Consider the following 18845-nt stretch of genomic DNA (forward strand, 5'->3'; position numbering starts at 1 on the left):
AAAAAAAAAAAAAAAAAATTAGCCGGGCAAGGTGGCCGGCAGAGGCTGAGGCACGATAATCGCTTAAACCTAGCTACTAGGGAGGTGGAGGTTGCAGTAAACCGAGATCACGCCACTGCACTCCAGCCTGGATGACAGAGCAAGACTCCATCTCAAAAAAGAGAAAAAAAAAAAAAAGATATCCAGCCTGGGCAACATGGCAAAACCCCGTCTCTACAAAAAATGAACCAGGCACTTGCCTGTAGTCCCAGCTACTCGGGAGGCTGAGATGGGAGGATCACCTGAACCAAAAAGGCTGAGGCCGCAGTGAGCTGAGACTGCACCACTGCACTCCAGCCTGACTGACAAAGAGAGAGACCCTGTCTCAATAAATAAATAAATGAAAAAAAGAAAATATAGTATTGGTGTCCAGATAGACGAATAGATCAATGCAGCAGAATAAAGAGTTCCGATATGTGGGCAATTAATTTTTGACAAAAATGAAAGCACAATTCAGTGGAGAAAGGATAATGCCTTTGGCCCAGGGCGGTGGCTCACGCCTGTAATCTCAGCGCTTTGGGAGGCTGAGATGGGTGGATCCCTTGAGGTAAGGAGTTACAGACCAGCGACACCCAGCGGCCCCCCCCCCCCGCAAAAAATGTATTTTATCAATAATGTGTGTGGAAACTTGGAAAAACAAGAAAAGATAGTGTCTTCAACAAATGTTGCAGGTATAATTGGATATCCACACACTCATCCAAACAAAACAAACAAACAAAAAAAACTCATATGCAAAAATTAACCTAGAATGAATCATAGATCTAGTTGTGAACCTAAACTATAAAACTTAGAAAAACTGGGGTCGGGCGTGGTGGCCAGCCTGGGCAACATGGCGCAACCCCGTCTCTACTAAAAATACAAAAATTGGCCGGGCACAGTGGCTCACGCCTGTAATCCCAGCACTTTGGGAGGCCAAGGTGGGGGATCACCTGAGGTTGGGAGCTCGAGACCAGCCTGACCAACATGGAGAAACCCATCTCTAATAAAAATACAAAATTAGTCGGGCATGGTGGCACATACCTGTAATCCCAGCTACTTGGGAGGCTGAGGCAGGAGAATCGCTTGAACCCAGGAGGTGGAGGTTGTGGTGAGCCAAGATCACACCATTGCACTCCAGTAAGGGCAACGAGAGGGAAACTCCGTCTGAAATTAAAACAAACAAACAAACAAACAAACAAAAACAGAATGAAAAGAAGATAGGTAGCCCCTCTACCTCCGGAAGAGCTGAGAGTGATAACACCAGGCACTGAACTAGCAGGAACCCCTCCGACTCAAGAAGATGGCTGATCGTTGGCAGGAATGCATGGATTATGCAGTAACTCTAGCAAGATGAGCTGGAGAGGTAGTTTGTGATGCTCTAAAAAATGAAATCAGGCTGGGCGCCGTGGCTCACGCCTGTAATCCCAGCACTTTGGGAGACCGAGGCGGGCGGATCACGAGGTCAGGAGATCGAGACCATCCTGGCTAACATGGTGAAACCCCGTCTCTACTAAAAATACAAAAAAAAATTAGCCAGGCACGGTGGCTGGCGCCTGTAGTCCCAGCTACTCGGGAGACTGAGGCAGGAGAATGGCGTGAACCCAGGAGGCGGAGCTTGCAGTGAGCCGAGACTACACCACTGCACTGCAGCCTGAGTGACAGAGCAAGACTCCGTCTCAAAAAAAAAAAAAAAAAAAAAGAAATGAAATGAATGTTATACCGAAAGGTTCTCCAGTTGATTTGGTAACTGCTACGGACCAAAAAGTTGAAGAAACGCTTATCTCTTCTGTAAAAGAAAAGTACCCATCTCAGTTTCATTGGTGAGGAATCTGTGGCAGCGGGGAGAAAAGTGCCTTAACTAACAACCCCACGTGGATCATTGACCCTATTGATGGAACAACTAACTTTGTACATAGATTTCCTTTTGTAACTGTTTCAATCGGCTTTGCTGTAAATAAAAAGATATAATTTGGAGTTGTATACAGTTATGCGGGAGATAAGATGTACACTTCCAGGAAAGAAAAAGGTGCCTTTTGTAATGGTCCAAAACTACAGGTTTCACAACAAGAAGGTATTACCAAACCACTCTTGGTGACTGAATTGTCAGAACACCAGAAACTGTAAGAATTGTTCTTTCTAACATGGAAAAATTTTTTTGCATTCCTGTTCATGGGATCTGGAGTATTGGAACGGCAGCTGTTTGCCTTGTGGCAACTGGAGGAGCAGATGCATATTATGCAATGGGAATTCACTGCTGGGCTCTTGCAGGAGTTAGCATTATTGTTACTGAAGCTGGTGGCATGCTAATGGATGTTACAGGTGGATCATTTGATTTGATGTCACTAAGAGTAATTGCTGCAAATAATATTAACAGAAAGGATAGCCAAAGGAATTCAGGTAGTACCTTTGCAATGAGACGATGAAGATTAATTCCAGCAGCCTCATAGTCAATTCCAGTTGCTTTTCCCCAGATTTGCTGACTCGCCGATGGATATGTGTTTTGGAAGTATGATATGCTTGGTTTTAATTCTCTTTGTCCAGATTAAAAATTTGGAACTTGTTCCACTTTTAGAAAAAAATAAATGAAAAGACAAACCACAAGATTGGAGAAAATATTTGCAAATGATGTATCAAAGAATTTATATCCAGATTACATAAAGAGCTCTCAAAACTCATAAAACAGCCCAATTTTTAAAATGGGCAAAATAATTGAACAGACATTTCACCAAAGGAAAAATACAGATGACAAGCACATAAAAAGATGCCGAACATCATAAAAACTGAGGCTTGCCAGAGACTCCATACAGCATCCTTACCCACCACGAATGCCTCTAGTTCCAGCTTCCATCCCAGTCTGCCCAAGTTTTCTCCTGTTCTGGGATCCATTCACTAGGCAAATGTAAATTAAACCCACAATGAGATACCACTACATATCGATTTATAGATCTAAAGTGATGGTGTGTAAAGTTAAAGATTCACTGTAGGCCGGGCACAATGTCTCATACCTGTAACCCTAGCACTTTGGGAGGCTGAGGCGGGTGGATCATTTGAGGTCAGGAATTCGAAACCAGCCTGACTAACATGGTGAAACCCTGTCTCTATTAAAAATACAAAAAAATTAGCCAGGCGTGGTGGCAGGCGCCTGTAATCCCAGCTACTCGAGAGGCTGAGGCAGGAGAATGGCTTGAACCTGGGAGGCGGAGGTTGCAGTGAGCCACGATTGTATCACGGCACTCCAGCCTGGGTGACAGAGTAAGACTGTCTCAAAAAAAAAAAAACATATATATATATATATATATATATATGAACCCATGTGCATTACTGGTGGGGATATAAAACAGTATAACACTTCGCAAAATCTGTAGAAGTTAAACATAAATTTACCATATGGCCCAAGTCCAGCCTGAGATATCTACCTGCAAAAAATGAAAACATCTGCCTACACAGAGATTTGAACACTAACGTTCCTAGCAGAAATACTCACAATCTTGTCTAAAAGATCACCAAGATGGCTAAATAGTAGAAAGGAGCACTTTCTTGTTGATACTTGTTTGCAAACCAGGAAGAGACGGTCTGCAGCGTGCACCGAAGGTGCTCTCTTCCAAGAGAGAAAGGACAGGTTGGGTTTTATGCCTCACAGGGCCCGTATTCATACATATTTAGCAGGTTTGAGGGAAAAGCTGTATACATATTTATGAGAAGAGGTGAGCTCATGTGCAATGGCTAAATAGTTTGTTCACAGCTTCCGTAAGCTGGCTGAAACTAGCTTAAGTTCTGCAGTTGCTTATCAGAAAAGAATGTTTGTTGGCTGGGTGTGGTGGCTCATGCCTGTAGCTCCAGCACTCTGGGAGGCTGAGGCGGGAGGATAACTTGAGCTTGGGAATTCGAGGCCAGCCTGGGCAATACAGTGAGATCCCATCTCTTTTTTTTTTTTTTTTTTTGAGACAGCATCTCCCTGTTGCCCAGGTTAGAGTGCAGTGATATAATCTCAGCTCACTGCAGCCTCCACCTCCTGGGTTCAAGTGATCCTCCTACCTCAGCCTCTGGAGTAGCTAGGACTACCAGTGCACACCATCATGCTGGGCTCATTTTTGTATTTTTTGCAGAGACAGGGTTTTGCCAGATTGCCCAGGCTGGTCTCAAACTCATGAACTCAAGCGATCGTCTCGCCTCAGCCTCCCAAAGTGCTGGGATTACAGGCATGAGGCACCATGCCCAGCCAACATACATTCTCTATTTTAAAAATTAAATTAAATTTTAAAAAGAAAAAGAATGTTTGTGTCCAGGCATGGTGGCTCACGCCTATAATCACAGCACTTTGGGGAGCCTAGATGTGAGGATCACTTGAGATCAGGAGTTCGAAACCAGCCTGGGTAACATAGTGAGACCCCTCGTCTCTACAAAAAACAAAAAACTTATCCGGGCATGGGCGGCGCACACTTTTAATCCCAGCTATTCGGGAGGCTAAGGTGAGAGGATCACTTGAGGCTGGGAGGTCAAGGCTGCAGTGAGCCATGATAGAGCCACTGCACTCCAGCCAACAAAAATCTATCTCAAAAAAAAAAAAATGTTTGTAAGAACCAGTCCTCTATGTGATCAGAGGCATAAGGGTTTGGTTTGTAAATCAAGACTTGGGATCATTTGCCTGATGGCTCCTGATGTTAGGGAGTTTTGCGAATATGTTGTTTTTCTTTGTAATTGAAAAAGGTTATTAATCAGTGAGTGAGATTTCTGTTGTTGTTGTTGTTTCGAGAGGGAGCCTCCCTCTGTTGCCCAGGCTGGAGTGCAATGGCGTGATCTTGGCTCACTGCAACCTCCTCCTCCCAGGTTTAAGCAATTCTCCTGCCTCAGCCTCCCTAGCAGCTGGGATTACAGGCGCACGCCACCAAGCCTGGCTAATTTTTGTATTTTTAGTAGAGATGGGGTTTCACCATGTTGGCCAGGCTAGTCTTTAATTCCTGACCTTGTGATCCGCCCACCTTGGCCTCCCAAAAGTGCTGGGATTACAGGCATCAGCCACCACGCCCAGCCCCAGAGGCAGATTTTTATCCACCTTAGTTACTGCTATATTCCCAATGCCTAGAACCATGCTTAGCCCAGAGTAGGTGCACAAATATTTTGCTGAAATCATGAACTTCCTCATTTGAGGAAATTAGGGAAAATAGACCATTGGATTTTGAGATTAGGGCTCATGCATATGAATGTCTGACACATGCTAAACTCAAAAAAGTTGGCTGTTCTTATCTCAAGCCTAAGAGTCCCACTTAGAGACAGGAAACCATCCACTTGAGGACCCAGTGAACAACTTAGCTGACATCTGTGAGGGCCCTGCTTCTGAAGCCATGTATGAGCCAGATGCTCTCTGAGAGAGCTGCCTGGGCTGTCACCCCAGTGCTTGGGACACAGTGATACATTCCTGACTACCTACTTTTTGTGATTAAATGGGGACATTGTTACCAGAGGGTTAAAACTTCCAGCCTCTCAGATTCCCCAGTGGACAGATGAGGTAGTCAGAGAAAGCACAGGAATGAGGCTAGCCTTGACTGGGAATAACTAAGCAGCATTTGCATAAGGCAAGAAGACCCTTTTTCAAACTATGGCTCATCACCCAGGATGATGGTGTTGTGAACAATTTAGTGGGTTGTACATAACATCTTGTTGATGACAGAAACTACTTGTTTTGTGGATTGGAAAAAAAAAAAAAACCATAATGATTCATTTTTTTTTGTTACCTAAGAAAGTCTTTGGCTGCTGCCTTGAAACAGCCACAGGATGGCAAGGATAGGCAGGGACAAGGCAGGAGCAGGAACCTGGGTCCGGGCTGATGGTTGTGATGGAGGTGAGGAACTGGGCAGGGTTGATAGACTTGGAAGACAGCAGGTGACAGATTAGGTGCAGCACATGTGACCGTGGACTCATGGGTGATGCCCCAAGTGTGCGGCCTGGGAATCTGGAAGGATGAGGTTGCTATCAGCTGAGCTGTGGCCTCTGTGGGAGAGCAGGGCAGCCACTGGGCGGCACCAGAGCTGAGAGGACAGCCGTAGGGGTGGGGAAACTGACTAGCCACCCCCATATCTACTCCTGAGGACCCTTAAACAAAAGAAAAACGCCGGGCGCAACAGCTCATGCCTGTAATCCCAGCACTTTGGGAGGCCGAGGCGGGTGGATCACAAGGTCAGGAGTTCCAGACCAGCATGGCCAAGATGATGAAACCTCGTCTCTACTAAAATACCAAAATTAGCTGGGTGGTCAAGCCGGGTGCCTGTAATCCCAGCCACTCGGGAGGCTGAGGCAGAGAATTGCCTGAACCCAGGAGGTGGAGATTGCAGTGAGCTGAGATCATGCCACCGCACTCCAGCACTCCAGCCTGGGCGGCAGAGCGTGACTCCATCTCAAAAAAAAAAAAAAAGAATGGTCGCAACCAAATTCTCAGAAGGCAAAGCAGGATGGAACAGTGAGTCATTTACTTTTTAAGTGAAAAAATGGTCTGGAGTTACAGAGAAATCTATAAAGAAATCAGTCTCGATTTCCTGATCCTTTTGTTCTTTTGAGAGTATCAAATTCCTTCCGAGAATAAGGAACCACATTATAGTGGGAACTATAGTTGTGGTCACTTCAGAACACAGCTGGCCATGTCAAAGAGGAGTTTGTACAAGAACCCGAAAAGATGGAGATCTCACAAAGGATTTCCAACTAGGTTTTATTTTAGTTTCCAATATTATGAGAATGATACAGGAGTAACTCAGGCAAATATATCACCTTAAATACATCAGAGAAAACTCACTGTGTCAGCGCGTCTTGCGCTCCAGCAAATGAACGTAAAAACAGAACAATGTCAGCAGCATTACAAGTGCTTTTGGCCAGACTTCTTTCAGAAAGGGTCTCTCCCTTGGTGGTCTTAATTTAATTTTACTTATTGAAGAAGCTCAAAATTTCATTCATTCCCCAGGGGCTACATTGAAAAAAAATTCATGTTTATGCTAAAGAATTTTTTTTTTCCCCCCCAAAAGAGCATAAAATCCATTGGAATTGTGTGACACTGATTTTCCCTGACATGCTGTGAAGTGGCCCCTATCCATTCAGGCCCAGCACACACCGGGAACACCCACCCATAGCACGTCCACCTGGCAGAGTCCATCACTTTGCCCCACACAACAGGACAGACTGAGGGTTTTAAGTACAAGCAGGTATGTGAACAGGACATCACCTGTGATGTGGCCACCAACCAGTGCACAGAGGCCACCAACTAATTTCCTCAAAGATGAGTGATGGCTGGGCTGCTGGGCCCCTGCCCTGTGGGCTGCTTTTCGGGAGAGGTGTTGCTTATTTCTAGGAAGCGATCCAACTTGTGCCACACAGGATTTGTCACCCAAACTGTTTTTCTCACACAGTCAACACCTTGGTGACAGGCATCTGCCCCCACTTCAACCAGCAACAATCCCAAAACTCAACATCAGCATAAGGATAAGGGGGTCAGTCGAAGTTTCTGGGGATCAGGGAGGGTGGAAGGATGGGCACTGGATTTTCCACATTGTCCCTTGGCCAACTGCAGTCACTGGCGCAGGAAATTTAGTCCAGGGCACTTGGGGCAAGGCTGGGGGGTTAAGAAACATGTCTCTTAAAGGACACAACAGGGATGCAATCAAGCCTAGTGGGTGGGGGCTCTCAGACCCATGAGCCCCTTGAGAACGAGGTCAAATGGACGGCCCATTCTCCAGCTGTCTTGTGTGGAGCCCACGCTCCTTAGCCAGCTACCAAGGTCCCCACCTTCCACCATCCTTCCTTCTACTACATCCTTCAACCACCTAGACCAAGCCATCTTCCAAAACACATCTACACAAAACAGGCCTGCACAAGTCCAGGACTGACACTAAAGCAGGGGGCACAATAATGAGAAGAGAGGCAAGTCCCTCCTTGTCCCAGTGACCGCCACTTGCTCTGCCAGCTCCTCATATATCCAACAGCCCTCTCCTCTGAGCTACTCCCACTCCTCCAGCTGCCTCGGCTGCAGCACAGGGCCCGCCTCAGCCTAAGCCCAGGGGTAACTGAGCCTCAACACCAAGACGTGTCTGAGAGGCTCTGTAAATGGGATAAAGCACTGAGCCAACAGGTGAGACGAACACACACAAGCCACAGTCCTTCTGGGACAGACTCTGGGAAGAAACTCCAATCATCCCTTACACCTGTAGGTGTGCTGGGCTGCAAGGAGGGCAGGTGCGCACAGGCTGGAGAAAGGTGGGGGTGTCTGCGTGATACCCTCAAAGGCTTCCATGAGGCACTGTGCAATGCTGAGATCCCAAGGCCTTATCAAGCACTCAGATGAACCCAAGAGAGCTGGAAAAAGCTTCAACTTAACTCCTTGGTACCAAGCTGTCCATAGCTGTCGTTGAAAGTGTCCTTTAGGGGTATGAGCCAGATCTTCCTGCAACAGCAGGCAAAGGAGGGGGAAAATAACTAGTGCTGGAGGGCTCAAAATGGTACGAGACTGGGTGCTTCATTCTCTTGGCGGTGGCCAGGGGCAGGAGCCACATGTGCCCCTGGGGGAGCCCACACAGCACTCAGGGCTGGCAGCACCGCCCCTCTCCACGCAGGCTCCGCCTCAGGTGCCCACTATCTGCTGGGCTGCAGGTACTGGTGTGTGAACATGTTGAGCTCACTGTCCAACCAACCGGCTTTATTCCTGCAAAGAAATGTTTCTTTAGTAACCATGACAGCTGATGACAGGCAGTATTAGGACTACCCACCAGGCACCATCCTAAGGACACTTGACACACACCCTTACATAATCCTCCAACAATCGTATTTATTCCTGTTTCACAGATGGGGACAAGGAGGCCCAGAGGGGTTAAATAACTTCCCAAGGCCACATGGTTAATAAGCCAGGGAGCTGCAAGTCAGGCTTTTCTGATTCTCAAGACCTGTGTTTGCTTCACCAGGACCATGTGCAAGTCCCTGAGCTGTCAGGAACTCAGTTTCCCTGCCTGCCAAGGAAGGGGTTGAGGTGCTGACAGGAGACCCTTTCCAGGTTCAACCATGTCACTGTGGCTGACAAGCAGCAGTTCCCCCCCACCACATTCCCCCTTTTTGAGTCCCCAGAGGGCAAGCAGTGTGTCCCTAGGAAACAGCTGTCCCCAGGTGGGGGCGGGGCAGGGGGGGCACATCCGCACAGTCGAGGGCAGGGAAAGCCCACTGATCTGGTGACGGTTGGAGCTGACACCCTCTGATGCATCTCCCCTCTGGCTCTGCCACCCTGCAGGCTCTGACGTCAGGGGTGAGGGCAGGAAGTGGAGGGTCCCCATGTGCTGATGTTATCACGGGCTGGGCAGGCCAAGGATTTTTGCAGGGCACTTTTACATTCAGTTGTGCAGCTGTGTCATGAAATCTTACTCCCATTTTACAGATGAAAATAATGAGACATAGCAGAGTTAAGAGCTTGAGCCAAACATGAGTGGCTGGAGAGAACCCAGGACTCCAGATTCATCAGACTGATGCTCTTTCCAGCAAACTGTTAATGAAAGCTCCACAGAGACTCCCTGGAGATCTGAGTTCCAATCCCAGTTCTGCGAGTCCCCAGCCAAGTAACCAGCTTCTCTGTGGACAAAGGGGGGGCTACGCCCTCTTCATGGCTCCAAAGAGCGGCAGGTGTAAGGAGAATCAGAGTGCAAGGGCTGCTGGAGCCAAGTACACCTCGGCTCCCCTCCTAGCCTGGCCATTTTCTGAGCTGCCAGACAAGTTCCCCAATTTTTCTATGTAGAAAATGGAGGGATAGGGAAGACTGAGTGAAACAGCACATGTAAAGCACTGCAGGCCCTGCAGTTCGGCACAGGGCGCTGTGAACTGCAGTCTCGCAGTACTGTGATGCCACCATGCCTTCAGCTGCAAGTGCCTTGAAGGCAGTGACGCTGTGTCTTGTTGAACCTCCAGCACCAGCACCATCTGGCACCCATGAGGTACGTGGTACACATCACTTTTTTTTTTTTTTGAGACAGAGTTTTGCTCTTTTCGCCCGGGCTAGAGTGCAATAGCGCGATCTCTGCTCACTGCAACCTCCGCCTCCCGGGTTCAAGCCATTCTCCTGCCTCAGCCTCCCAAGTGGCTGGGATTACAGGCGCTCGCCACCACGCCCAGCTAATTTCTGCATTTTTAGTAGACACAGGGTTTCACCATGTTGGCCAGGCTGGTCTCAAACTCCTGACCTTCAGTGATCTACCTGCCTCGGCCTCTCAAAATGCTGGGATTACAGGTGTTGGCCACTGTGCCTGGCCCGTGGTACACATCTAACACGAATAAATTAAATCCCCACCCAAGACACAAGCCACACCCAAGACACAAGCCCAGCAGCTGAGCCCCAGTGCGCCTGTGCTGCACCCTGGAACCCTCCTTTGGCCACCCAGGCCAGCCTCACCTGAGCAACTTTGCTTTGCTCTGAAGTGAGTCAAGAACCTCAATTTTCTTGTTCATGGCAGCAATTTCCTGCTCCAGGTTCTCTCGGGTGACGTCAACTTGCTGGCACAGATGAGCAAAGGTCCCAGACAGTTCCCTGGGGAGGACAGAGAAGGGATCAGTTGGGGTGTGTGGAGCAAGATGCCACTGGTGGCTTAACCCACCCAGAGTGGGAAGCAGCTGGCCCCGTCGATATCCCTGCCAGCAGCTCTGCCCTGAGCCAGCCCTGGTTTGGCAGAATCTCCTACATCCTGCTGAGACTGTGAATAATCATAACAACCAAACACACTTGGCATCACCACGGCCTGAGAAGCAACAGCACGCAGAGATCCTGACTCTGCTGCTCATCAGCCGAGTAGCAGGGAACATGTGACTGTTTTTCAAATCTCAGTTTCTTCAATTTGAAAAAGGAGATGCCTATAAGACAACATCTACCTCAAAGAATCAGAGAAATACATAAATTAGATGCAAAATGTCTAGAGCAAAGGGTCTGCCACACACAACCAAAAAAAGGAAGCCAGGATATTCGTCCAGACCACCCCAGATTAAGCAATATATTCCGACCTGACTTAAGATGTGCATGAAGATCAGGCTGGGTTCAAAACTTCAAAGCTACATCCACAGCCCAAGCTCTTCAAGGCAACTTCTAAAACTCCTACTAGGACTATCTCTTGCCTTCCCATTTTTTCCTCACCAAGGGGCCCAGAGGCCTACCCAGTCCCAGCCCAAGACACAAAGTATCCCTGGGAGACCCCTCTCCCCATCACTGGCCTCAGAGCTGGCCCTGCACACCTGAAGGCCCAGGATCTATGATGCTCAGGACCCAGTGGCTTCCAGGCCAGGGTGGAAGAGAGATGGGGAAGGGAGAGGGGGCTGACCCTGCCTAAAGGCAGTCTCCTGCTGGGGTCCGATGGGGCCACTCACTGCTGGACTTGGTGGCTGCAGTTGGAGCCAGTATAGCTGATGACAAGCTGCAGCTTCTCACTGGCATGCTCCACAAACTGGCGCTTGAAGGCCCTCTCCTTGGCCTTGGTGGTCCAGGTCAGACGCTCATAGACGTAGAGGAGGCCATAGAGCCCAAAGGAGAGGGCAATGAGCCGCCAGCCCACTGCCTTCCACACCTGCAGAGCATACAGTCAGCCTGGAGGACAGCCTCTCCGTGGCCCACCCTCCTTTAGGGTCCATCACTACCAGGGCCGTCCGAAGGGCCTCAGCCAACGAGCTCTCATGTTTCTACTCTTAAGTTCCTCTTTCTATGTCTCCTTTGATCCCACTAAGGCCAGAAAGGCTGGGACCATCTCCAGCGGGAAGTGAGGGAAACTTGGTGAGGGAGTAAGCGCTCCCCATGCCATCACAGTGAAGAGTCACTGAGAGGAGAAAGTATACAGTGGACTGTAGAGTGTGGCCCAACGCAGGGGCCACCACAGGAACCTAGCCCTCAGGCCCCACCCACCTGCCCTCCACCCCCACCTTCCCAAGCTGAACTGGTCACTGACCACTCCTCCAACAACAAGAATGCCCATGGAGGTCCTGGATGTCAGGGAGGCCAGGCCGGTAACCATGGAAACCATGAACTCCTCCTGGGTGAGCGAGCCCTGTGGCAGCGGGGGCATGCTGGGGTTGGCTGGCGTCAGAGGGATAGGACGCTGAACCTGAGGAGAGAAAGATGAGAGGGGTGACAGGGACGTGGTGAGTCTTTCATTCACATGAACCCTCAGTGTCACCCTAGTCTGGGGAACAGGGACATAGAGTGGCTCTTCAATTTCCAAAAGGCAAAAAGAGGACAACTAACTTCCGATATAGCAGAGGAGACCCTCAGGTGAACACCACAGGATGTGCACAATGTGAGCAGGAGTCATCCTGGCCCGCCTGGCAGCTTCCCCGAGCGTGGGATGTGTACAGAGGGCAGTACGTGTGACAACTCAAGTGGTTTAGAGATGAATGTTTTTAAAATCTGAACTTTAAAATAGTTGTATGTAGGTGGTTATTTTTAAAGTCATCTATTTTTAATAGTTACTTTAATATGTATTAGAGAAAAATACTAGCATCTGTCATTTCACAAATATCACTGCTTAGAACAGATAAGCTCAATCAGCAGCAGAAATTCTGACTGTGGTGTACTGTGTGGTGGGGCACACCACCACAGCTGCTGACCTTTACCCCGTTTCAGAATGGTTCCTGTGTCTGGAGGCGGGGTACAGACTGACCCCCCACGATGCCCCTGAGGTGAGAAGCTTTGCTTGCCTGGTCATTGTAGCCCATCAAGGCCCGACGGCTGTTCTTGGGGCCCAGGAACCTGTTCACCAGCATGGTCCATCCGAGAGAGAAATGGAACTCAATGTCTTCCTGAAAGTCAGCACACAGCTTGTCACAGTTCAGGTCGTAGTTGAGGGAGAAGCACTGGCGCGGGACCAGCATGTCTATCTGACTCCGCACAGACACGGGAAGGAGGGGTTTCAAGCCATCTATCGGGGGAGAAATGGAGGAAAAGCTTATCAGCTCAGCCCTGCGCCACAGCAGCACCAAGCCTTGGAGACGGCTCCACCAGCTACTGCCAGGCCTGCTGAATAGCTCTGCCTGGGAACCACACCCCGGTCAATTTGGCCCATGAGACTGAGCATGCCTCACTTGAGGCCAGCTCCCCCAGGCAAGTGTGGACCCAGATGCCATACTGCTAACACTTCTGCCTCACATGGACTTACAGGAGCAGGCCCAATTCTCAGCCTAGGATAGACCCATGTAGTAGCACAAGATGGGCTCCCCAACCCTGTGTACAGAATGAGTTCACAAGGCCAGGCCCGGTGGCTCATGCCTGTAATCCCAGCACTTTGGGAGTCCAAGGTAGATAGATCACTTGAGGTCAGGAATTTGAGACCAGCCTGGCCAACATGGCAAAACCCCATTTCTACTAAAAATACAAAACAATTAGCCAGGCGTGGTGGTCATGCCTGTAGTCCCAGCTACTTGGGAGGCTGAAGCAGAAGAATCGCTTGAACCTAGGTGGCGGAGGCTGCAGTGAGTCAAGATCATGCCACTGCACTCCAGCCTGGGTTACAGAATGAGACTCTGTCTCAAAAACCAAACAAGAATGAGTTCACAACATGTACCCAGAACCTGAAGGTATTGAGTTGAATCATCATGAAAAGTGACAGATAAGGAAAGTCCTGATTTCTTTAGCTTGGCCTCTGTATCTGATCTTCGGGCAGCCCAGGCCACAGCTCCCCAGTTCCCTATGGGCACTGACCTATCATGTCCTGTTGCATGGTCTGCAGGGAGTTGGTGATGGCCGTGGAGCAGCGGTCTGACATGTTTCGGCCCAGTCCTTCCTCTATGTGGCGGTGCAGTTCCTGCCACCAGAAGAGGGAGGTTAAGAGAAGCAGCAGGTCCATCAAAATTCCCTTCAGGCCACATCCACCAGGTGACCCCAGAAGGCTGATGGAAGCCTGGGCCTCATCTCTGTGGCTTCCACTTTCACTGCTGGGGGGCCCTGACCCAGACCAGCAGGGGCTGAATCACTTTTGGGGGCCTCCTGCCAAGAGGACCTGTTGCTCCATGACTCACATTCTTATAAACCTTGAGGACTACTGGAGAAGGGTGGAAGTCCATCTGGTAATCATCCACCAGCACAGAGAGGCGCCTGATCTCCTCGGCCATCGCAGTTGACACCTACGGCAAAAGGAAGCACACTGTTAAGTATCAAGGAAGACCAAAGTTCAGTCCTGCAGCACCAGGAGAGATCCCAGCAGACGGCATATCTTTCCTCTCAAACCAGCAGCCTCCTCAGCTCCTCTATGGAGTTAAAGCCTCTGAGGTGAGAGGGTCTGGGAAACTGGCTGATCAAACATTCACGTGATCTGTGGAGGTCCAGAGGAAGGGGAACATGCCCAGCATCACACAACCCAACAATGGAACCCAAAGGGCAGCTGTGTATTCTTGAAGCAGGGCCACAACTTCCTTCTGGAAGGCTGAGAAGTCCCTAAGAGGAGGTCTGCTTTCTTCTGGACTCTACTCGGGAGTCCAAATCTCCCCAGAATGCGTCCTCCTCATTTCTCACCTGCCTCTCCACTTCCTCCGTAATCTGCTTAATTCGCAGCTTATAGTCTTGAGCCAAGAGCTCCAGCTGTTTGTCAATAAATTTCAGTCGGTCTTGCCGCTCTTCACGCATTTCCTCGCAGTAAACCCTGAAAGCAGAGTACTGGTGAGAAATCCATGTTCCTGTCTGGCTAAGCAGAGGAGCAAGAGGGGATGCCAGAAAGCCCAGGCCGCCCCGCCCGCTCTCTTGCCTGGCAGGGCTGCACACACGCACCCAGGGGCATAAGCTTGCCCCTTCCCAGGTAAGAAGGGAGCCCTGCAGCCAACCATGCATTCCTCAGTCTTCTACGTGGGACAGGCGGTGGGGACAGAGCAGAGAGGGCGTTGTAAGGGGGTTTAAACAAATTCTGCCAATTAATATAGGGAAAAAAGCTCAACCTCACTAGTAATCATGGAAATGAATTTTTTTTTTTTTTTTTTTTTTTTTGAGATGGGAGTTTCACTCTTGTTGCCCAGGCTGGAGTGCAACGGCGCGATCTCCGCTCACTGCAACCTCCACCTCCCGGGTTCAAGCAATTCTCCTGCTTCAGCCTCCCGAGTAGCTGAGATTACAGGCATGTGTCACCACACCCAGCTAATTTTGTAATTTTAGCAGAGACAGGGTTTCTCCATGTTGGTCAAGCTGGTCTTGAACTCCTGACCTCAGGTGATCCGTCCGCCTTGGCCTCCCACAGTGTTGGGATTACAGGCATGAGCCACCATGCCCAGCCAGAAATGAAATTTTTAAAGGCACAATTTTCTACCAAGGCCTGGCAAAAATGACCAGGCCTGAAGTTCTGGTGAGAGCTGAGGAAATGGAAGGCCTAGGGACAGTACTGGTCATGCAATGAATGGGTACGGCTGTTCTGGAGAGCAATCAAGTAAAACTGACTAAAACTGGAAACGCGTGTACCCTAAAACAGAATCCCCACACCCCTAGGAATTCACCCCAGGAAGACTCTTACAAAGGTGCACAAGGGGACACGTGAACACATGTCCACTGCAGTAAGGTTTCCAATAGCAAAAAAGAAATCTAAAATTCCCTCCATAGGAAAATGAGGCATATTCACAACGGAATATACTACAGCAGTTCCTATTCATAAACTCAAACTACACACACTAACAAGGATAAAGGGAAAAACGATGTTGAGTAGAAAGTAAAGCCAGGTACAGTGACAGTGTGATGCCACATCTGTACGTCTGAAGCATGTAAAAACCTTCAGACGTACAGATATGTAAGAATATGTAAAAACGTAAGAATATGTAAAGACGTAAGAATATATAAAAACCTGACATATTCTTCAGCATTTATGTGAAAGTACTGTTTGAATGGTGATAGAACAATGTAAATTCATGATTATGGTGCCTCTGGGCAGAGTGACACTGGGACAAGTGCAAAAGAATCAACAGGGAACTTAACTTTTTAAAATTTTAACTTAATATAAACAATTGAGGCCTGGCGCAGTGGCTCACACCTGTAATCCCAGCACTTTGGGAGGCCGAGGTGGGTGGATCACAAGGTCAACAGACCATCCTGGCTAACACGGTGAAACCCCGTCTCTACTAAAAAAATACAAAAAATTAGCTGGGCGCGGTGTTGGGCACCTGTAGTCCCAGCTACTCGGGAGGTTGAGGCAGGAGAATGGCGTGCATCCGGGAGGCGGAGCTTGCAGTGAGCCGAGATTGCGCCCCTGCACTCCAGCCTGGGCGACAGAGCGAGACTCCATCTCAAAAATAAATAAATAAATAAAATAAACAATCGAGAAAGTCAATTGTGTGTGATAGAAGCAAGGTGTTTTCATATTATTCTTTAGTGACAGGGTCTCACTCTGTTGCCCAGACTGGAGTGCAATGGTGCAATCACAGCTCACTGGAACCTTGAACTCCTGGGCTCAAGTGATCCTCCTGCCTCAGCCTCCCAAAGTAGCTGGAACTACAGGTGTGCGGCCACCACACCCAGCTGATTTTTAAAATTTTTGTAGAGATGGGGTCTTACTATATTACCTGGGCTGGACTCAAAACTCCTGGCCTCAAGCAGTCCTCCTGCCTTGGTCTCCCAAAGTGTTGAGATCACAGGTGTGAGCCACTGCTCCTGGCTGGAATGTTGTTTTTAAAAATGTGTTCAGCCTCTGAGAATGGCTGTGGAGCTCAGCAGGGCATGGGCCAAGGCCTCCAACACAGGGAATCATGTTGCACAGACCAGGTGGGGTGATGAAGCACCCAGCCGCCCTCCTCACCAGGCTGTCTATGTGACTCTAACATGGTCTGGTGGCCAGGGAAAGGGCCCTGGATGGGAGCCCAGAGACTCAGCCCTGCCATCAAGGCGTGTCCTAACTGCCCAAGGCAGGGGAGGAACAACCTCATCTCGGCAGCCCTCTCCACCTATCTGCAGTCTTGGACTCTTACTGCTGCTCCCGAGCTGCCACATGCAACGAGTCCATGATGAGTCGAACCGCCTCTGCAATCTGCTTGGCCCGGACCGTGTGCTGCTCAAACTTGGTCTTCACTGCAGACTGGGAGATGCACTCCTGGAACACACAAAGGCACGGAGGGAGGTGGTGGCCACCAGGGGCCTACGGCCAAGGGCCAGACTCTGGCTTTCACTGCCAGGGACACGGCCAGTGGGAACTGGGGAGGCACAGAATCACCATATACCAGAATCAAAGGACTCACCTCAAACCTCCTCTCAAAATTCTGAAACTCAAACATCCTCACTTGAAAGCCTTCTGCGAGAGCGCCCCCTAGGAGAATGGTACTGCATTAGCCCAGAAACAACTTGGCGGCAGAGGAAAAGGATGAAATCCCCAGAAACCAAGCCACTGGCTGAAGAGCAAGAGCCTCTCACTCTGCTCTTCTCAGCAGCCCCTTCTCAGAAGGATTTTCTACTGACAGACTCAGCACGAGACAAAATGTCTCAAACATCAGGGAAAAGAAGGACATCTGTTCTCATCATTACCTCCTTCGGGCATGCCCTGGGCTTTCTGAATCCTGGCGTTGAGCACCTCCTTAGCAGACACAAAGAAGATGCGGTCCCCGGCCTGGGATCGATCCACCACACCCAGCTCATCCACTAGGAAGCTGGTACAACGCTCCATGTGCTGCCGCCGCACCTGGAGCCCAAACAAATGTGTCCAAAGTTGGTGCAGGTCGCCCCACAGCCCCCACCTGCCTTTTTCATTAAAAGAATAGGTCATAAGAGGCTGGGCACGGCGGCTCACGCCTGTAATCCCAGCACTTTGGGAGGCCACGGCAGGTGGATCATTGAGGTCAGGAGTTCAAGACCAGCCTGGCCAACATGGTGAAACCCTGTCTCTACTAAAAACACAAAAAAATCAGCCACGCATGGTGGCGGGTGCCTGTAACCCCAGCTACTCAGAAGGCTGAGGCAGGAGAATCGCTTGAACTTGGAGACGGAGGTTGCAGTGAGCCAAGATAGCACCACTGCACTCCAGCCTGGGCAACAGAGTGAGAAAAAAAAGAATAGGCAACATATTCACATGGCTCAACAGCCAAAGGCACAAACACATACACAGTGCAATGTCTCCCACTATTCTGCTCTCCAACCACCAAGTTTCCCAGACCAATGTGTGGGGGTTACTTGGCGTAGAGCCTGCCAAAGATATTTTATGCATATACAAGCAGAAATGCTTAAACATGCCCTAGACTGCCTCTTGTTAAGCTTATATAGTGCCTCACTTTTGTGCCCTGGAAGGAAAGGAACCCTGGGGTCAAGTAACCTAAATCTGGGAGCTATACTCTGACAAGCCGTGTCCTCCTGGGGCATTGTTTACAGAAAGAGTGGGCATCACTAGAAAATCCCTCCTGGCTCTGACACCTGGGGTTCTACCTATAAAATGTGACAACAGCTTCTTGTAGACACCTACCATGTGTCAGGTGTTTTAGACAGCTTTTATCCTCTCAGCAAGTCTATTTATCACACTGCTGAGGAAACTGGATTTACCAGAAGGGTCAAGGGATCTGCCAAAGTCACACTGCCTGCCTAGTGTCAGTCAGAATTTGGACTCTGGGCTGGGCACAGTGGCTCATGCCTGTAATCCCGGCACTTTGGGAGGCCAAGGCGGGCGGATTATCTAAGGTCAGGAGTTCGAGACCAGCCTGGCCAACATGGTGAAATCCCTATTTCTATTAAAAATACAAACATTAGCCAGGCGTGATGGTGGGTGCCTGTAATCCCAGCTACTCGGGAGGCTGAGGGAGGAGAATTGCTTGAACCTAGGAGGCGGAGGTTGCAGTGAGCCAAGATTGCGCCATTGCACCCCAGCCTAGGTGACGAGCAAAACTCCATCTCAAAA

General features: G+C 49.4%; 1 protein-coding gene and 1 pseudogene across 1 annotated transcript in view; one reads left to right on the plus strand and one right to left on the minus strand.

Moving 5' to 3' along the window:
* The first annotated feature begins 1318 nt into the window (after positions 1 to 1318).
* LOC105551368 lies at positions 1319 to 2325 on the plus strand (annotated as a pseudogene).
* A 4374-nt stretch (positions 2326 to 6699) lies between these two features.
* Positions 6700 to 18845, minus strand: part of MFN2 (mitofusin 2) — a 41722-nt gene continuing 29576 nt past the window's right edge. The window contains 11 exon segments of the mRNA XM_011996635.1: positions 6700 to 8698; positions 10424 to 10558; positions 11386 to 11582; positions 11958 to 12113; positions 12706 to 12926; positions 13706 to 13808; positions 14023 to 14127; positions 14516 to 14642; positions 16939 to 17060; positions 17206 to 17273; positions 17489 to 17642. Coding sequence (XP_011852025.1) covers positions 8629 to 8698; positions 10424 to 10558; positions 11386 to 11582; positions 11958 to 12113; positions 12706 to 12926; positions 13706 to 13808; positions 14023 to 14127; positions 14516 to 14642; positions 16939 to 17060; positions 17206 to 17273; positions 17489 to 17642 — 1458 coding nt within the window. The 3' untranslated portion in view covers positions 6700 to 8628.

This window comes from Mandrillus leucophaeus, unplaced genomic scaffold (assembly GCF_000951045.1).
Source record: "Mandrillus leucophaeus isolate KB7577 unplaced genomic scaffold, Mleu.le_1.0 Scaffold52, whole genome shotgun sequence".
NCBI classification, from domain to species: Eukaryota; Metazoa; Chordata; class Mammalia; order Primates; family Cercopithecidae; genus Mandrillus; species Mandrillus leucophaeus.